The following is a 17,213-nucleotide window of genomic DNA, read 5'->3' as shown; positions in this document are numbered from 1 at the left end:
TCGACAAAACTCTTGCCTCCAGCAGCCGACGCAGCACTGTAAACACGCTGCTTCGCGGACTCTACTGCCTTCATTTGCTCTTCCGTTTCTCTGATGACGTCATCAGGGACATGGAAGAGCAAATCGGGGCAGTAGAGGCCGCGAAACAACGTGTTTACAGTGCTGCAGCGGCTGCTGGAGGCAAGAGGTTTGTCGACCGCGGGAAAGGAAGGGGGTGGCGGCGGTGGCAAGGGACTAGGGGAGCTGGCCAGACCGCGAGAAGAGAAAATCACGTGGGCCACGAAGAGACAAGGAGGAACTGGGAAGAAGGAAGAGGGAAAGGGGCCTGCTTTGGGGTAAGGGTGTGCTTGGAGGCACACAGCTTTGCTTGGGGGGGAGACAGAAGGGGGCCACGGAGAGACAGGGAGGAACTGGAGCTGGAGAGGGAAAGGGGCCTGCTTTGGAGAAGGGCTGTGCTTGGAAGCAGACAGCTTTGCTTTGGGGGGAGACAGAAGGGGGGGCCACGGAGACACAGTCAGGGAGGAACTGGAGGGCCAGAGGGAAAGGGGTCTGCTTTGGGGGAGGGGTGTGCTGGGAGGTAGATAGCTTTGCTTGGGGGGGAAAAAAAATGGGGGGCCACGGAGAGACAGTCAGGGAGGAATTGGAGGGGTAGAGGGAAAGGGGTCTGCTTTGGGGGGGAGGGGTGTGCTGGGAGGCAGACAGCTTTGCTTGGGAGGGGAGACAGAAGGGGGACCACGGAGACACTGTCAGGGAGAAATTGGCAGGGTAGAGGGAAAGGGAGCTGCTTCGAGGGGGCAGATCATTTTGCTTAGGGGGGGAAGACAGAAGGGGGGCTACGGAGAGACAGGGAGGAACTGGAGGGGGAGAGGGAAAGGGGGCTGCTTTCTAGCACCCGTTAATGTAACGGGCTTAAATACTAGTTCAGGATAGAAAAGGTATAAAAACAGGGTGGAGGATCCAATGGTGAGAGAATACTAGGGATGTGGTATTTTCATGGTGTTGATTCAATAAATACTAGTTTGTTGTTTTTTTGGAGGGGGAAGGAGAGCATCAGGGTGTTCCATTGGCGCTCATCAGTTAAGACCAAAATTCTGAAGCCCTGGGTCATAGTTGCCTGGTGCCTTTTATATTGTTTTCTGTGTTCACTTTCAATTGCATTACTCCAAAATTGGGCTAGTCAATGTAGCTATTGGAAATCAATCCTGCAACTTTCATGTTGACCTGCAATCTCTCCTGAATCTCTTGATATCTGAGAAGGTGGATGAGTGGGATTGCTGATTTAACTTCACTTTAAAATAGAAAGCTATCAGATTTTAGTGTGAAGTATTTCAGTAGAACCACATTTAAATCAGAACAGATGACCATTGATGTTCAATCTAGTTTAATTTTTGTATGAACATCAGTGAAAACTTTTATTACCTTTTTATTTTTTTTAATAACACACGGGAATACATTTATAAGAACTATGGAATCCATATTAAAAGAAAATTCAATAAAGTGATATGGCAGAAGGTGCCTCATGTACAGTGCTTTGTACAAGTCTTTGTACTCCTTAACTCCAAGCTGTTTTTTATAGCAGTAATTGCCATGGGTTATTTAGGATAAGTGCCTGACAACTTTGTACAGTGGGCTGGTGCAGTAGTCTTTGCCCACTTGGTAGATTAGCTCAAGCACATTCATATTGGCTTGTGATCATTTGTTAGACTGCAGTCTTGCGACACATTTTCTTTTGGATTCAGAACAGGGCTTCGACTAGACCATTGAAAGACCTGTATTTTCTTTTTGCAAAAAGAACTCGGGCCTAGATTCTTTTAAAAAACGTGTTAAAAAACGACAGGCTGCTATTGCAGCTGTTCTGGTAGTGAATTGAAAAAATAGAGTCATTCTCCAAAAAAATGCTCATGCAAATGAGGTTGGCGGAGAGTAGTGAAGACTCGCTAAATTTGCATGCACCCATCGCTGGTGATAGCGATAGGGACATGCACAGAATAAATGCAAAAAGAAAAAACAGAGAACACCAAACAAACCCAAATGCAAGGGAGAAAAGGCAAGAACTACAAGGAGATCTCACCGACCCCCGAGAAAATAGGGTGAGGGGGTGAGACAGCCCAAACAACACACTACCACAATAAGGAATATTTGGGTGTGTATTATTTATCTTTTCACTTTTAACACACAGTTGTGTATTGGTTTATCACAAAAATTCACACGAAGGTAGCCAGGGATGTTTCACAGATAATACCCCTTTGGGTTTATGCTTGCAACAGCTGGTGCTTTAGGGGTGCGTCCCTATTGCAGGCTGTGTGACTGAGGGTTCCTTTCTGTTATTAATAATATTCCTTACTGTGGTAGTGTGTTGTTTGGGCTGCCTCTCCCCCTCACCCTATTTTCTCAAAAGAAAAAAAACATAACAGCAGGAGAGATGATAAATCTCTCCTGCTGTCAACCAACACCCCACCCCCCCTGGCAGGGGGAGAGATGTCCAATCTCCCGCTGCCACACAACCCCCCTGCCTCTGACTCCTTTCCCCCTTACCTTAATTAGTTGGCTGACCAAAGAGATGCCTACTCCCTGCAGCCAGCTGGCCCGCCTCTTCAAAATGGGCCGTCCCCTCCCCGGTACATCCTGGGATGCACCGGGGAGGGGCCTGGAGCGCTGATTGGCCCAGGTTGTTTAAGGCCCCTCCCATAGGAGAAGTTTCTGGGGGGGGTTCGCTTGGCAGTGGGAGCGAGTGGGTATCTCTCGCTGCAAGGGGGGTGTTGGCAGCAGGAGAGATTGAACATCTCTCCTGCTGTTGTGTTTTTGCATTTATTCTGTGAATGTGCCCATCGCTATCACCAGTGATGGGTACATGCAAATTTAGCGAGTCTTTGCTACTCTCCGCTAACCGCATGAGCATTTTGGAGAGAATGACTCGCTTTTTAAATTCACTACCAGAACAGCTATGATAGCAGCCTGTCGTTTAATGCAGTTTTTTTTAAGAATCTAGGCCTCGGTTCTTTCTGCAAACAGAAAATAAAGGTCTTTCAATGTTCTAGAAGGGGCCTTATACAACCTGGGCCAATCAGAGCCTCAGGCTCCTCCCCAGTGCATCCCAGGATGCAGCGGGGAGGGGAAGGCCCATTTTGAAGAGGCGGGCCAGCTGGCTGCAGGGAGTAGACATCCCTCTAGTCAGCCAACTAATTCAAGGTAAGGGGGGAAGGGGAGTGTTGTGTGGCATCGGGAGAGAATGGGTATCTCCCGCTGCTTGGGGGGTGGTTGTGGCAGGAGAGAATCAGCATATCTCCTGCTGCTTTGGGGGTGGGGGGGGGGAAGAGGAGGTGTTGGTTGACTTTCTAACAGTCTCAAACACTGTCAGCTGGGATTTTAAACAGTGCCGTCCCTGTACTAGTACCCCTGGACCAGACACTGATTTTTGTCGCCAAAAGCCAACGCCGCTTTTAGAAAATGGCTCAGCAATTGTTAAGAATCTACCGGAGTGCTCATTTCAGTGTTGAAGAGCCCATTTACATGTCAATGTCAGAGACTGCTAGAAACCTGGCTAAAGACAGAGATATGCCTTTTTGATAATCTGCCGCTAAAATGCCTGCTGGCTAAACCATCAGAAAACAGTTTAGTGACAGCGTTAAAGGTTTGAGAATCTGGGTCTCAGTCAGGCACACAAATAGGATGGAACAGCTCTCCCAAAGCTCTGATCTATTTTTTTATTTTTTTTTTAAGTTCTGTGTGTATGGCCCTTACTGTATGGTTTAATCTGCTGTGCATGGTTTTCCAAACCTAAAGCAGCAGGCTATAAAACCATACAGTTATGTGAAAAAATTAGGACACCCTATAAAATATTCAGTTCTTTCTTAAGGAATGTTCACGTATCGATGTCAAATCATTTGTGTTTTTTGTTATCTCTGCAAAAGAAAGTGATATAATTGCAGGTAAACAACAGAAATTTTCCTTGATTTACTCAGAGCTTTGGATTCATGCCCAGAAATAGCTAAGAAGAAGAAAAAAAAAACCAACAAATTTTTAGATCGAATCAGGTTGGGCAGACTAGATGGACCATTAGGGTCTTTATCTGCCATCATCTACTATGTTACTATGAAACAAAAGATATCCACAAAACTGTGTATTCTAACTGAGCAATAAATTAGGACACCCTATACCCTAATAGTGTTACCCCCCTTTGGTTGAAATAACTGCAGTGAGATGCTTCTACCAGTCTCTTGACATCGGTCTGAGGAAAGTTTGGCTCACTCATCAATGCAGAATTCTTTCAGCTGTGAGATGTTTGAGGGGTTTCTTGCATGTACAGCCTGTTTCAAATCACCCCACAGCATCTCAATGGGATTAAGATCAGGATTTTCACTCAGCCACTCCAGAACTCGCCATTTCTTAGTTTTCAGCCAGTCCTTGGTGGATTTACTGGTATGTTTTGGGGTCATTGTTGTGTTTCAGGGTCCAGTTTTATGTGAAGTTCACTTCAGTGCTCTGCTGGGATGTCTGTGTGGCCAGTCTACTAAAAGTGCTGACCTCTCCTACATCGCAATAGTTTGTTTTGTGCATTTTTCTTTTAGATGTGTGTGGGGTTTTTTTAATGGTTCAAATATATAGACGCACAACTGAAAATGGCCTTTTAAAATTAAAAAAAAAAACATAGGTTTTATAGTTTCAAAAATGGTCATGTTTGCTATTGGATTTTTGTGTGTCTTCCACAAAATGTCCAAACTCAGATTTGGACATCGTATCGAAAATGCTATTCCATACCTCCTAGTTCTTGTAATATGTCTTGCAGCTGAATTTTGCATAAGTTGTAATCAGTGAATGTAGGTGTGAGTGGGCATGCTCCAAGAGGGGTGACAGTTTACACTTAAGCAAGTCTTTCGGGGATCCTATGTTGTGCATGGGCTGTATTCTAGAGTTTTCAAATAGTTCAGAAATTGTAGCTCACCCCTAAAGTGTACTAGACTTTACCCATAGTTTAGTGCAACAGTTATGCAAAATTTTGCACACTCCCATTAATGCCCTATTCATTTGTTTATACTGATTTCCAAAACTTGATACACCTCTACTTGTGAAGCTCATTTAAATTCCATGGGAATGAAGGTATTAGCTTTGAAATCATAAAAGTGTGCAAAAGCTATTAAATGCATAAAAGGAAGGGTAAGAGGTTATCTTTGCATATCTGGTTCAATCCACCTACCATTTTAGCCCCCCTCAAAACTGAAAGTCCAGTTTCAGGGCCTTGGATTCTCCAAGAGCAACTAATTCACACAAGTATTGCTTGATAATAATTTCCAGCCTTTCTACCCAGTGAAGTAATGCTAATCCAGCCTCTTACTGAGCTGGATTGTGAAGCTTTGGATTAAAATAAAGCCAAGTAAAAATATGAAATATCTCATGAATAAGATGAGCAGCAAATTGGAGTTAATAAATGTTGGATAAGCTTTTAGAAATTTCTTAACAAATAGATCAATGATGATATAGTGCTTAAGTAGCAATGAGATTGTGAGCTGCTGGAGTGGTACCACGGAGATCTGATGAAATATAGAATGAATTTGAATTCAGAATTATTTCCAGAATTAGGGTCATCTGAGTTTGGTAATGAAGACTGTATTCATCCCATTTAGCCCTGTATGAGAAAATGACAGATGTCAGGGCTTGTGCCCTGGAACTCAAAATTAAAAACAAAAATAATTTTTAAAACCAGACATAGAAGCAGCTGAACTAGAAGAAAGATGTGTATTGTGTGGTTTCTAGGCGATGAGAAAGGGCTAGGTTTGATACTGAGAGCTCAAAAAATGATTTAGTATCCAGTAGTCAAATTATCCAGTAGTCAAATTAATTTCATGTTCAGTTAATTTTGCATTCAGTTAAAAATAATATGAAACAAATCAACACTTTTTTTCCAAACAGGAGTCCTCTCTGGGCTTAAATGGCCCTGCTGCTCCCTCTGATAGGCCCTGGTGATGTAACACTTCTTAGTGGGCTTTAGCTGGCAGCTGCTCTTCTTGCCATGTGTCTGGTGAGTGCTGCACTGAACACTGCAATGGCAAAATCCATATCTTCTGCAGTGATACACATTGGAGGTTTGATCCGAAATACCTGAGCAGGAGAAAAGCAAGAGAACTGATTAACACAAAAATATTTATTATGGGAGATGATTCAACCATGGTTTGTATTCAAATGCACACCATCTCTAGTTGCCTTTATACTTGAATCTGTGACATGGCGAAACAAGGCCCAGTTTAAGGCATTTTGAAAATCCAGGAAATGTTCCAAATCTTTCCTTTTATCTAAAAGCAAAAAGGCAAAGGCCTAGATTCTTTTAAAAAAGTGTTAAAAAATGATGGGCTGCTATCCCAGCTGTTCAGGTAGCGAATTTAAAAAAGCAAGTCATTCTCCCAAAAATGCTCATGTAAATGAGGTTGGTGGAGCGTAATGAAAACTCGCTAAATTTGCATGTGCCCATCGTTGGTGATAGCAATGGGCACATGCACAGAAAAACAAGCAAAAAGAAAAAAACCCCCACAACAGTGGGAGAGATATTCAATCTGTCCCGCTGACAACCAACACCCCCCTCCCCCCACAGCAGGAAAGATGTCCATTCTCTCTCGCTGCATCACAACACTTCCCCCCTTGCCTCTGACCCCTCACCCCCGTACCTTTAATTAGATGGCTTACTGGAGGGATGCCTACTCCCTGCAGGCAGCTGGCCTTCTTCCAAAATGGACCTTCCCCTCCCCAGTGCATCCTGGGAAGGGGCCTAAGGCTCTGATTGGCCCAGACACCTAAGGCCCCTCTTATGGGTGTGGCCTTAAACAACCTGGACCCCAGGATGCACTGGGGAGGGAAAGGCCCATTTTGGAAGAGGCGGGCCAGCTGGCTATAGGAAGTAGGCATCCCTCCAGTCAGCCATCTAATTAAAAGTATGGGGGAGAGGGGTCGGAGGCAGGGGGGTGTTGTGATGCAGTGGGAGAGAATAGGCATCTCTTCTGCTGGGAGGGGGGTTCGCTTGGCAACATGAGGGTGGGCATCTCTCCCACTGCAGGGGGGGGGTTGTATGGCAGTGGGAGAGATGCCCACCCTGTCACTTTATCGGCACCCCTGAACCAGTCACTGATTTTTGTTGCCAAAAGCCAACACCACTCTTAGAGCACATTTGCATGTCAGTGTCTCAGACTGCTAGAAACCTCGCTAAAACCAGAGATAGGCTGTTTTGATAATCCGCCACAGAAATGCGTACATCCTAAACCGTCAGAAAACAGTTTAGCAATGGCGTTAAAGTTTTGAGAATCTGGGCCAAAGTCTTTTCATGGTAAGAAACACACCACTATTATTTACATAATGACATTTGTATGCAGGGTGTCCCACAAGTAGGGTTACCATATTAGTGAAGACAATAAGGACACATGATTCCCCCCTTCCCCAAACTGAGCCATATGCATGCGCCAGTAAATCAGGTGACCACAGTATAAAACCTTATATATTTGACACATGGGGTTGATCCCCCCTTTTATTTAACACCCCCTCCTATATAAGAAAAAATTATTTTTAGTAATAATCCACAATTCACACAACATTGGTGTACCTAGGAAAAGGCAGCATCTTAAAACACTGCAGTGAGCACTAGAATATCAGTAGACCCATTGTAAAACTAAAGACAGATTAGTATAGATCAATCCTGCACAGTCAGTTCTAACAGAAAACCATGTCTTTTTCATACACATAGAATAGATACACCCTTGTCCAGTATGGAATAAGTAATCACAAACTAAAATTATAAATATGTAGACAAAAGTTAAACTGAACAGCCAAGAAGCCAGACTCTACATACATTGCAACAAACAGTGTTGCATGTCCCCTAATACTGTGCAAAATATAAAGATTGAAGATATGTATTTGAAAAAACTGACAATCACCATTTTACAAATTAACAAATAGAAATAAAACATAATATTAAAAATAAGATAATACTATTTTATTGGACTAATACATTTTTCAATTAGCTTTCAGAGGCCAAAGCAGTTATGGTATCCTGAGAAAGGGGGTTTTGTCTCCAAAAGTTAGTCAAAAATATATTACAATTAGTCCAATATTATGATCAACTTATTTCCATTTTCTATTTATAAATATTTAGCAACACAGCTACAATACTACTTTATACTAAAGTTTAAAAAAAAAATTATTATTATTTTTTTTTTTTACTTTTGTCATCTGAGGTTTCTGTTTTCTTAATCTCTTCCTTCCATCCAGTCTGCCCTCTCCCATATGGCATCTTCTCTTTCTATGACCCTTCCATAAACTGTCTACCCTCTCCTCCTTCCATCCAGCCTGTTCCTTAACATAAGAACATAAGAATTGCTGCTCCTGGGTCAGACCAGTGGTCCATCCTGCCCGGCAGTCTACTCACGCGGTGGCCCCAGGTCAAAGACCAGTGCTTTAAATGAGTCCACTCTCACCTACGTACGTCCCAGTTTAGCAGGAACTTGTCCAGCTTAGTCTTGAATCCCTGGAGGGTGTTTTCCCCTATAACAGCCTCCAGAAGAGCATTCCAGTTTTCCACCACTCTCTGGGTGAAGAAGAACTTCCTTACGTTCAACTTTAGAGAGTGCCCTCTCGTTCTCTCTACCTTGGAGAGGGTGAACAATCTGTCTTTATCTGCTAAGTCTATTATTCCCTTCAGTATTTTGAATGTTTCAATCATGTCCCCTCTCTGTCTCCTCTTTTCAAGGGAGAAGAGGCCCAGTTTCTCCAATCTCTTACTGTACGGCAACTCCTCCAGCCCCTTAACCATTTTAGTCGCTCTTCTCTGGACCCTTTCGAGTAGTACCGTGTCCTTCTTCATGTACGGCGATCAATGCTGGACGCAGTACTCCAGGTGAGGGCACAACATGGCCCAGTACAGTGGCATGATAACCTTCTCCGATCCTTCTATCTCCTTTTTACATGATTTATGCCAGCCTTACCCCCTTGGCATCTCTCTCCTCTCCTGCAGGTCTGGTATCTCAGTCTCTTTTCCTTCCATCACTCCCTCTCTTCCACCCCACTCCATGGTCTGGCATCTGTCTCTTTCCTGTCCATCTCTTCACACACACACCCTTTAGAATGGTCTGGTATCTCTCTCCTTACCCTTCCTTTCCCTTTTCTTCCTTCTCCTTCCTCCCTCTCCCAATTTGGCAGTTTTCTACCTTACCTTTCTGTCCCCCAAAGATGAGGCAGCTGCTGCTGCTGCTTGTAATTGTCAGACCGCCGGCAGCATCAGTAAGCTGATCACACTGCCTCCAGCAGCCCCAGTTTTCCCTCTGCTTCAACTTTCTGTCCTTACAGAGGCAAGATGCTGCAGAGGGAAAGATTCCGAGACACTGAACAGGGTTGACAGATTTACTCTTAAAAAAAAGAGGACACCTGGCCCTGCCCTATTCCACCTCTAGCTCTTCTCCATTCCACCCCCAGACGAATCTTCCCCAAGCTCGGGGCTTTATCTGGAGGCCCTCTGCACATGCACAGATGCCAACAAGATAACGTCACGTGCATGCGCGTGTGATATAACATCATGTCAACATCTGAGCATGTGCAGAGGGCCTCCAGACGTGGCCCTGACCTCCAAAACCCAGATAAACGGTCTGTAATTTCCCAGATCTCCTCTTGAACCTTTCTTGAAGACTGTAATAAATGATTCTTTTTAATCCTTATTTATTTTTAGGATTTATTTTCTGCCTTTTTATTAAAGAATTCACTCAAGGCAATTTACAATAAGAATAAGTCAAAGAAAAGCAATACATAATTACAGCAGTAAAATATTCAAATAATAATACAAAGTATGTCAACACAATACACAATAAAACATTTTAATAAACAGATAGGGTTACCATATGGCTCCAGAAAATGGAGGAGACATCCAGGTTTTACTTCTATTGCTTTCAATGGAAGTAATGCCCAGATGTCTCAATCCATCCTCCCTACTTCCATTGCTTTCAATGGAAGTAATGCCCAGATGTCTCAATCCATCCTCCCTACTTCCATTGCTTTCAATGGAAGTAAAACCCAGATATCTCAATCCGTCCTCATTTTTCTGGAGCCATATGGTAACCCTAAGTATAGAGTGTAAGCAAAGATGAAAACATAGATAAGACAGAGTAACAGGAGTTAGAAAATAAGGGGACTAATTTAAAGAAAGTTGCATGTGATGTAAGTAAGGTGCTTGAATGTTATCTCAGGAGTGGATAAGGATGTCCTGCTATAGTAAGTTGGTATCACTCCTTGTGTGTGTGACTAGCAAGTTAGCTTGTGCTTCTTCTATTAAGGGCTTGGGTGCAGAGCCAAGCTTTTACCTGCTTCCTGATATAGCTTCTTCTGAATACAAGGTTTACAGCTGATGAGCACAAAATGAAGTTTTAGAAGTTACAATATTTGTTCATGGGAAGGATGGTGGTGTATTTATTTCTAATTCTTGCACTTGCTGCCTTCTGCTCCCAAAGTTCACTAGAAGTTAAGCAATAGAAGCCTGGAGTGTCTAACTCTGCAATCCATGAAAGCAAATGTTGTGAAGTGATGTACGTATATAGCTAAAAAAACATGTTAGGTGGTTTTGGTTTTTTTTTTAAATTCAAATAACAACCTCATTGTGGCTTATAATAAAATTGGGATCAGTTATTACATTAGCAATTAGGTTCTAGTGAACATATGGATAGAGATTAGTCAATTATAAGAAGATTAGGATCAATTATCACATTTAGCATCTAGGTTCTAGAGAGTGAAATGGATAGAGATCATTCATTATAAGAACTAGATCAGACCAATGGTCCATCTAGCCCAATATTCTGTCTTCATGGAGGCCAATCCAAGTCACAAGTACCTGGTAAGGTTTGAGACAAGATAAGTCTTTAGCATTTTCCTGAAGCTGTACTAGGAGGGGGTCTGATGTAAATATAGGGGTAGTCTATTCTAGGGCCCAGGGATTCAAAGGTAATCTCAAATAGGTTTTTTGTTGAACCTGATGAAGGGAGGGGAGGGACAGCTTAAGATGTTGCATCTTTCTTGCGGTATGGAATGAATGGGGAATCTTGATGTCCAATATTAGCTGTTCAGAGTTTTCACCATAAATCGCTTTATAGACCATGCAGGTGATCATAAGAATTGCCATACTGGCATAGAACGAAGGTTCATCAAGCCCAGTATCCTGTTTTCAACAGTGACCAACTCAGGTCCCAAGTACAATGCATTTTTTAAAATCCAAATGGATGATGTGTTTCTTTTGATGGGAAAATACCACAGTATTTTATAAGAACATGTGAATAGCCTTACTGGGTCAGACCAATGGTCCATCAAACCCAGTAGCCCATTCTTACAGTGGCCAATCCAGGTTTCTAGTACCTGGCCAAACCCAAAGAATAGCAATATTCCATGCTACCAATCCAGGGTAAGCAGTAGCTTCCCCCCTGTCTTTGTCAATAACAGACTATGAACTTTTCCTCCAGGAACTTTCCAAACCTTTCTTAAAATCAGCTACGCTATCCGCTCTTACCACAACCTCTGGCAATGCGTTCCAGAGCTTAACTATCCTCTGAATGAAAAAAAAAATTCCTCCTATTGGTTTTAAAAGTATTTCCCTATAACTTCATCAAGTGTCAACTAGAAACTATCTCAGCATCTAGGAAAAGGATTGTGAAGCACAAACTTACAAATGAAGACAGCTCCTTGAGAGGTGAAGAGGGCTACTCAGATCTTAATTACAGAAACTAGCATGTTTCTATAATTGCAAAAAAAAAAATTCAGATTTTCAGCAGCAAGAATAGAGTTTTGTCTTCTTCCTCTAATCACTGAGAAAAAAAAGGAAAGACAATAACAGAGATGGTGAGTAGATTCAATGTCACTGCAAGAGCTGGCAGGATTGTGAAGGGCTACAAAGGTGTTCAGTCCACAAAGGCAGCACAAGTTGAGGGTTGGTCCTGAAATATGGCTCAGCTTGTTTGAGGACATTGGCTCCCTAGTGAAAAGGTGTGGGTGCATGGAGTAGGGGAGAGAAGTTAAAAAAAAAAAGCCCTGCTGAAAGAATTAGCAGCATGATTGGAAAGCCTGGTGTAAGGGAAAGGGAAGGCCCACATCTTGTAATCTGGGGTGGGGAATAAAGGGAAAGGTTTCAGCAGGATTTTAGGATTCCAGGAGCTGTAAAGGGCACATAACTGCTGAAAAAGATGGCTGAGCAGAAAATATAGAGATGTGTCCTTTACCTAATGTAATGAGGATCTTCAGAAGTCTGCATGGGCAATAGTTCATCACATAGTTACCATAGTCATTGATCCCAAACTTTTTTATATATAATTTCTGTTGCATGTAAAATGTTTCATAAAAATATGCTGTAACTTAACTTCTAAGCAGGTTAACCTTTCCAAGGCTAAGTTATAATAATACAATACAAGTAAATTCTTGTATCAATAAGTCCTTTTTCTAAAGAATTTCTGGAATTATCAAAAAGGAAAAAAAAATTTCCAGACCAAATCCAAATCTAAATTAGGTGTAGCAGAAGGTGCATAGGACGAAGTATGGCCAGTAGGAAAAAAGAGGTATTGATGCCCGTGTATAAGACTCTGGTGAGACCTCATTTAGAATAATGTGTACAATTCTGGAGGTCGCACCTTCAAAAAGATAAAAAGGATGGAGTCGGTCCAGAGGAAGGCTACTAAAATGGTGTGTGGTCTTCATAATAAGGTGTATGGGGACAGACTTAAAGATCTCAATCTGTATACTTTAGAGCAGGGGTGCCCACACTTTTTGGGCTTGCGAGCTACTTTTTAAATGACCAAGTCACAATGATCTACCAACAATAAAATTTTAAAAAAACACAACGCACACTGTACGCATAGAAAATGTTAATCATCATTCCTATTCCAGGGTTTTCAAAGAGGTCAAAGCAGATGACTCTATGCACTATCACTTCAGTAACAACCATACAAAAATAGACAAATATACTCCCTCCCTTTTTACTAAACCACGTTAGCAGTTTTTAGTGCAGGGAGCTGCGCTGAATGCCCAGCGCTGCTCTCGACACTCCTAGGCTCCCTGCGCTAAAAACCTCTATTGCGGTTTAGTAAAAGGGGACCTTAGTGTAAAATATAGACAGCAGATATAAATTCAGACACATTTTGATCACAAAATTTAAAATAAAATCATTTTCCCTACCTTGTCTGGTGATTTCATGAGTCTCTGGTTGCACTTTCTTCTTCTGACTGTGCATACAATCTTTCTTCCCTTCTTTTAGCCTGTATGCTTCTTCTCCTCCAGACCTCATTTCTTCCCCCAACTTTTCCTTCCTCTTCCCTGCCCTTTCTTTCTCTCTGCCTCCCTTTCATTTTTTTCTGTTTCTCTTCTTTCCTTCTGTCTCCCTGCCTGCCCTTTTTCTTTCTTTCTCCCTGCCCTCCCCCAAGCCACTGCCATTGCCATCGGGGACCAGGACCCAAACGCCACCAATAACAGGCCCCAAGCTCTCCCTGCTTCGGCCAACCAGCATTCCTCTCCCTGACGTCAATTCTGCCATCGGGAAGAGGAAGGCTGATCAGCCCAAGATCGCGATCGACCTATTAGGAGAAATGCTGCCGGGTCCTGCCTTCGCGGAAACAGAAAGTAGGCAGGACCCGGCAGGAAGAAGAACAAATGCTTGTCTCCCGCATTAGCCTGTAGCGAACGCTTGCTTCAGGGCTCTCAACATGTGCGCGCCGGCTTCCCTTCTCCCCTCCCCCCCCCCCCGGACATAACTTCCGGTTTCGGAGGGAAGAGAAGAGAAGCCGGCACGCACATGTTGAGAGCCCTGAAGCAAGCGTTCGCTACGGGCTAATGCGGGAGACAAGCATTTGTTCTTCTTCCTGCCGGGTCCTGCCTACTTTCTGTTTCCGCGAAGGCAGGACCCGGTTTTTTGTTCAGCAGCGGCAGATGACAGCTGGGCGGATCGCCCAGCTAAAAGGCCCTAGGGAGAAAGAAAACTGGAGAGGAAGGCTGATCGGCCCGTAGATCAGGACGGCAACACGAGTCTATCACAGAGCCCGGGATAGGCTCCGCGATCGACTCGCGTTGCCTTCCTGAGCTACTGGTCGATCGCGATCGACGCGTTGGGCACCCCTGCTTTAGAGGAAAGGCGGGAGAGAAGAGATATGATAGAGACGTTTAAATACGTATGTGGCATAAATGTAAATGAGTTGAGTCTCAATTGAAAGGAAGCACTGGAATGAGATGGTAGGCTCCGGAGAAATCTAAGGAAATACTATTTTTTTACAGAAAGGGTGGTAGATGCATGGAACAGTCTCCCAGAAGTGGTGGAGTGAGAGGTTGTAAACTGAAAAAACACCATGAACATCTTCTCTCGCACCAAGCAGCATCATGGGGTAAAGACCTAGAACAATTGCTTTCACCCACTACTTATGCGGAATTTAGGAAACGTCTGAAAACACACCTGTTCCTAAAGTATCTAGACAACTGATCCTCTCTTCTCTCTCCCCTCTATAGCGATTAACTTGTTCTATTGATCACTCTCTCCTCAAAAATGGATTTCCTGTCCTATTAAAGTCCTCCCCTCTTAAAGTCAATCAATTTGTACCTTTGCTTAATCTTTGTAAACCGCATAGAACTTCACGGTATTGCGGTATATAAGCTGTTATTGTTATTATTATTATTATTATTATAGTGACTGTCTGAATTCAAGAAGGCATGGGATAGGCACGTGGGATCTTGCAGGGAAAGAAAGAGATAATGGTTACTGTGGATGGGCAGACTAGAAGGGCTATTTGGCCTTTATCTGCCATCATGTTTCTATGGTATTATTCCCTCTTGACTTGGGCTTGATGGATATGTTGTTTCTCTTTATGTTATGACTTCTTGTTAAAATCCATTCCTTGCATTCTATGAAGAATTGTACTGAAAAAATTTAGAAAAAAGAAAAAGTTTGGGATCAATGACTATGGTAACTGTGTGATGAGCTATTGCCCATGCAGCCTTCTGAAGATCACCATTACATTAGGTAAAGTGCACATCTCTATATCTAAAATGCTTGAGTACCTGAATAAATGCATGTAAACTGTTCTGAGCTTCCTTGGGAGAACAGTATAGAAAATTGAATAAAAAAAAAAAATATATATATATATATAAAATCGGAGGTATGTGTGTGTGTGTGTGTGTATGTGCCGCGATCAAGCAAAAACGGCTTGACCGATTTGAACGAAACTTGGTATGCAGATCCCTCACTACCTGGGATGATATGTTCTGGGGGTCTCGCGGCCCACCTGCACACGTGGACGGAGCTACAAACAGAAAATCAGATTTCACCCATTCATGTCAATGGAAAAAATGTAAAAAGCTGCTATTCTCACAGTAATTCAAAAACGGCTTGACCGATTTGAACGAAACTTGGTATGCAGATCTCTCACTACCTGGGGTGATATGTTCTGGGGGTCTCGCGGCCCACCTGCACATGTGAGCGGAGCTACAAACAGAAAATCGGATTTCACCCATTCATGTCAATGGAAAAAATGTAAAAAGCTGCCATTCTCACAGTAATTCAAAAACGGCTTGACCGATTTGAACAAAACTTGGTATGCAGATCCCTCACTACCTGGGGTGATATGTTCTGGGGGTCTCGCGGCCCACCTGCACACGTGGGCGGAGCTACAAACATAAAATCAGATTTTAACCATTCATGTCATTGGAAAGGATGTAAAAAGCTGCCATTCTCACAGTAATTCCAACTATAAAACACTTTCTATGACACTATAACCACTAGGGACATCGTTTCTATTCTACCACGGACACCATACATATAGAGTTTGTATATTCTAACTGTGTTTGTAACTGTTTCCTTCATGCACCCTAGTTCATAATGTTATTACATTACATGAGTACTCACATATGCTGAACTAGGAACACAGGTTCCATTCTGAACCGGGAAAAAACTGCATGGAGTTTCTTTTCAACCTGAGTTTCCACATATTGAGTTGTTTAAATCAATACTGAAACTTTTGGATGCCACTTATTCCAACAGATCTTCCTTTTCAGTTTACGAGATTGCAAATTCCATTGAGACTTGCATTCTCTATCACAATCAACAAATCACTGGGACAGACTATTACATACTGTGGAGTGGATTTAAGATCCCCCTGTTTTTCCCATGGACAACTCTATGTTGCTTGCACAAGGGTGGGTTCACCCAAGAATTTATATGTTCTTGCTCCTGGAGGTGAAACTAAAAATGTTGTTTATAATCAAGTTTTGTGTTAGTTGTATTGTATTCATTTTGTCAAATATTTCACATTATAATTTGAATATTGTACTTTTTATAAAGCTGTTAAAAATAATTTCATTCACCACTATAAAGTATCTTTATTTGAATCCATTTACAGTGTTATTGCTATAATTAAATACCCGTGCAACGCCGGGCCATCAGCTAGTTATTTATATGCTTCACTGACAGTTTAGCTTTTGATATGTGAATATTTGAACTAATCAGCTTGAGTTTCAGATAAGAGTTTGAATTGTTCAGACAATATGGGCAGAAAATAATCATTTACCATAAAAACAATATAACCTCTATGGAATCTAATTTACAGAAAGTATTGTGTACATACACCTAGCAACCATCAGAACGAAGAGTATGCGTCCATCCATGGTCCACAAGTTCAATAACAGGGATAGATCACATAACACAGATTATTAGGGTAGTAGAGGAGCTGTCAGCATAGAGTCATTTATAGGCAGCAAATCAGAGCAGGAGGAAAAAGGAGAAGGCCTCAGATCTGTACAAAAGTCATCTTCAAATTCAGAATTCATTTTTAAAATCTATATTAGGGTATTTTTCCTTAAGAGTACATTAACAGCAAATGTGATATTTTGGCACCACTGTTTGCTCTACCTGGCCGTAGAGTCCTCCTTTGCCAATCACCACTCCCATTTCTTTGCAGTCTTCCCAGATAAGATTCATCTCTTCGGGTGGAAGAGGTCTACGACTGTCCTGTGGAAGAGAAAGTTTTGTTATAAGTACAAAGGGTTCAGTATAGAAAAAAATGATGTTAGTGATACTCAACCGGAGGCTCTGAAACCCTGGGTGACTTCTCACATAGCACCACCATATGATTTTCTGTGGCACAATAAAAGCAAAATAACATATATACTCAAATATAAGTCGATCAGAATATAAGTCAAGACCCCCAGGAAAAATGATTGACTCCAATATAAGTCAG

The 17,213-nt window shown here is 42.4% G+C and overlaps 1 protein-coding gene across 1 annotated transcript in view; it reads right to left on the bottom strand.

The window, feature by feature from the left end:
- Window positions 1-5,714: 5,714 nt before the first annotated feature.
- Window positions 5,715-17,213, bottom strand: part of AGXT2 (alanine--glyoxylate aminotransferase 2) — an 84,231-nt gene continuing 72,732 nt past the window's right edge. The window contains exons 13-14 of the mRNA XM_033932919.1: window positions 16,886-16,984; window positions 5,715-6,096 (exon numbers count right to left, since the gene is read on the bottom strand). Coding sequence (XP_033788810.1) covers window positions 5,983-6,096; window positions 16,886-16,984 — 213 coding nt within the window. The 3' untranslated portion in view covers window positions 5,715-5,982. The remainder of the gene's footprint in view (window positions 6,097-16,885; window positions 16,985-17,213) is intronic.

This window comes from Geotrypetes seraphini, chromosome 1 (genome assembly GCF_902459505.1).
Source record: "Geotrypetes seraphini chromosome 1, aGeoSer1.1, whole genome shotgun sequence".
NCBI classification, from domain to species: domain Eukaryota; kingdom Metazoa; phylum Chordata; class Amphibia; order Gymnophiona; family Dermophiidae; genus Geotrypetes; species Geotrypetes seraphini.
Note: the sequence above shows the minus strand (reverse complement) of the source record. Positions and strands in the feature narration are given on the sequence as shown.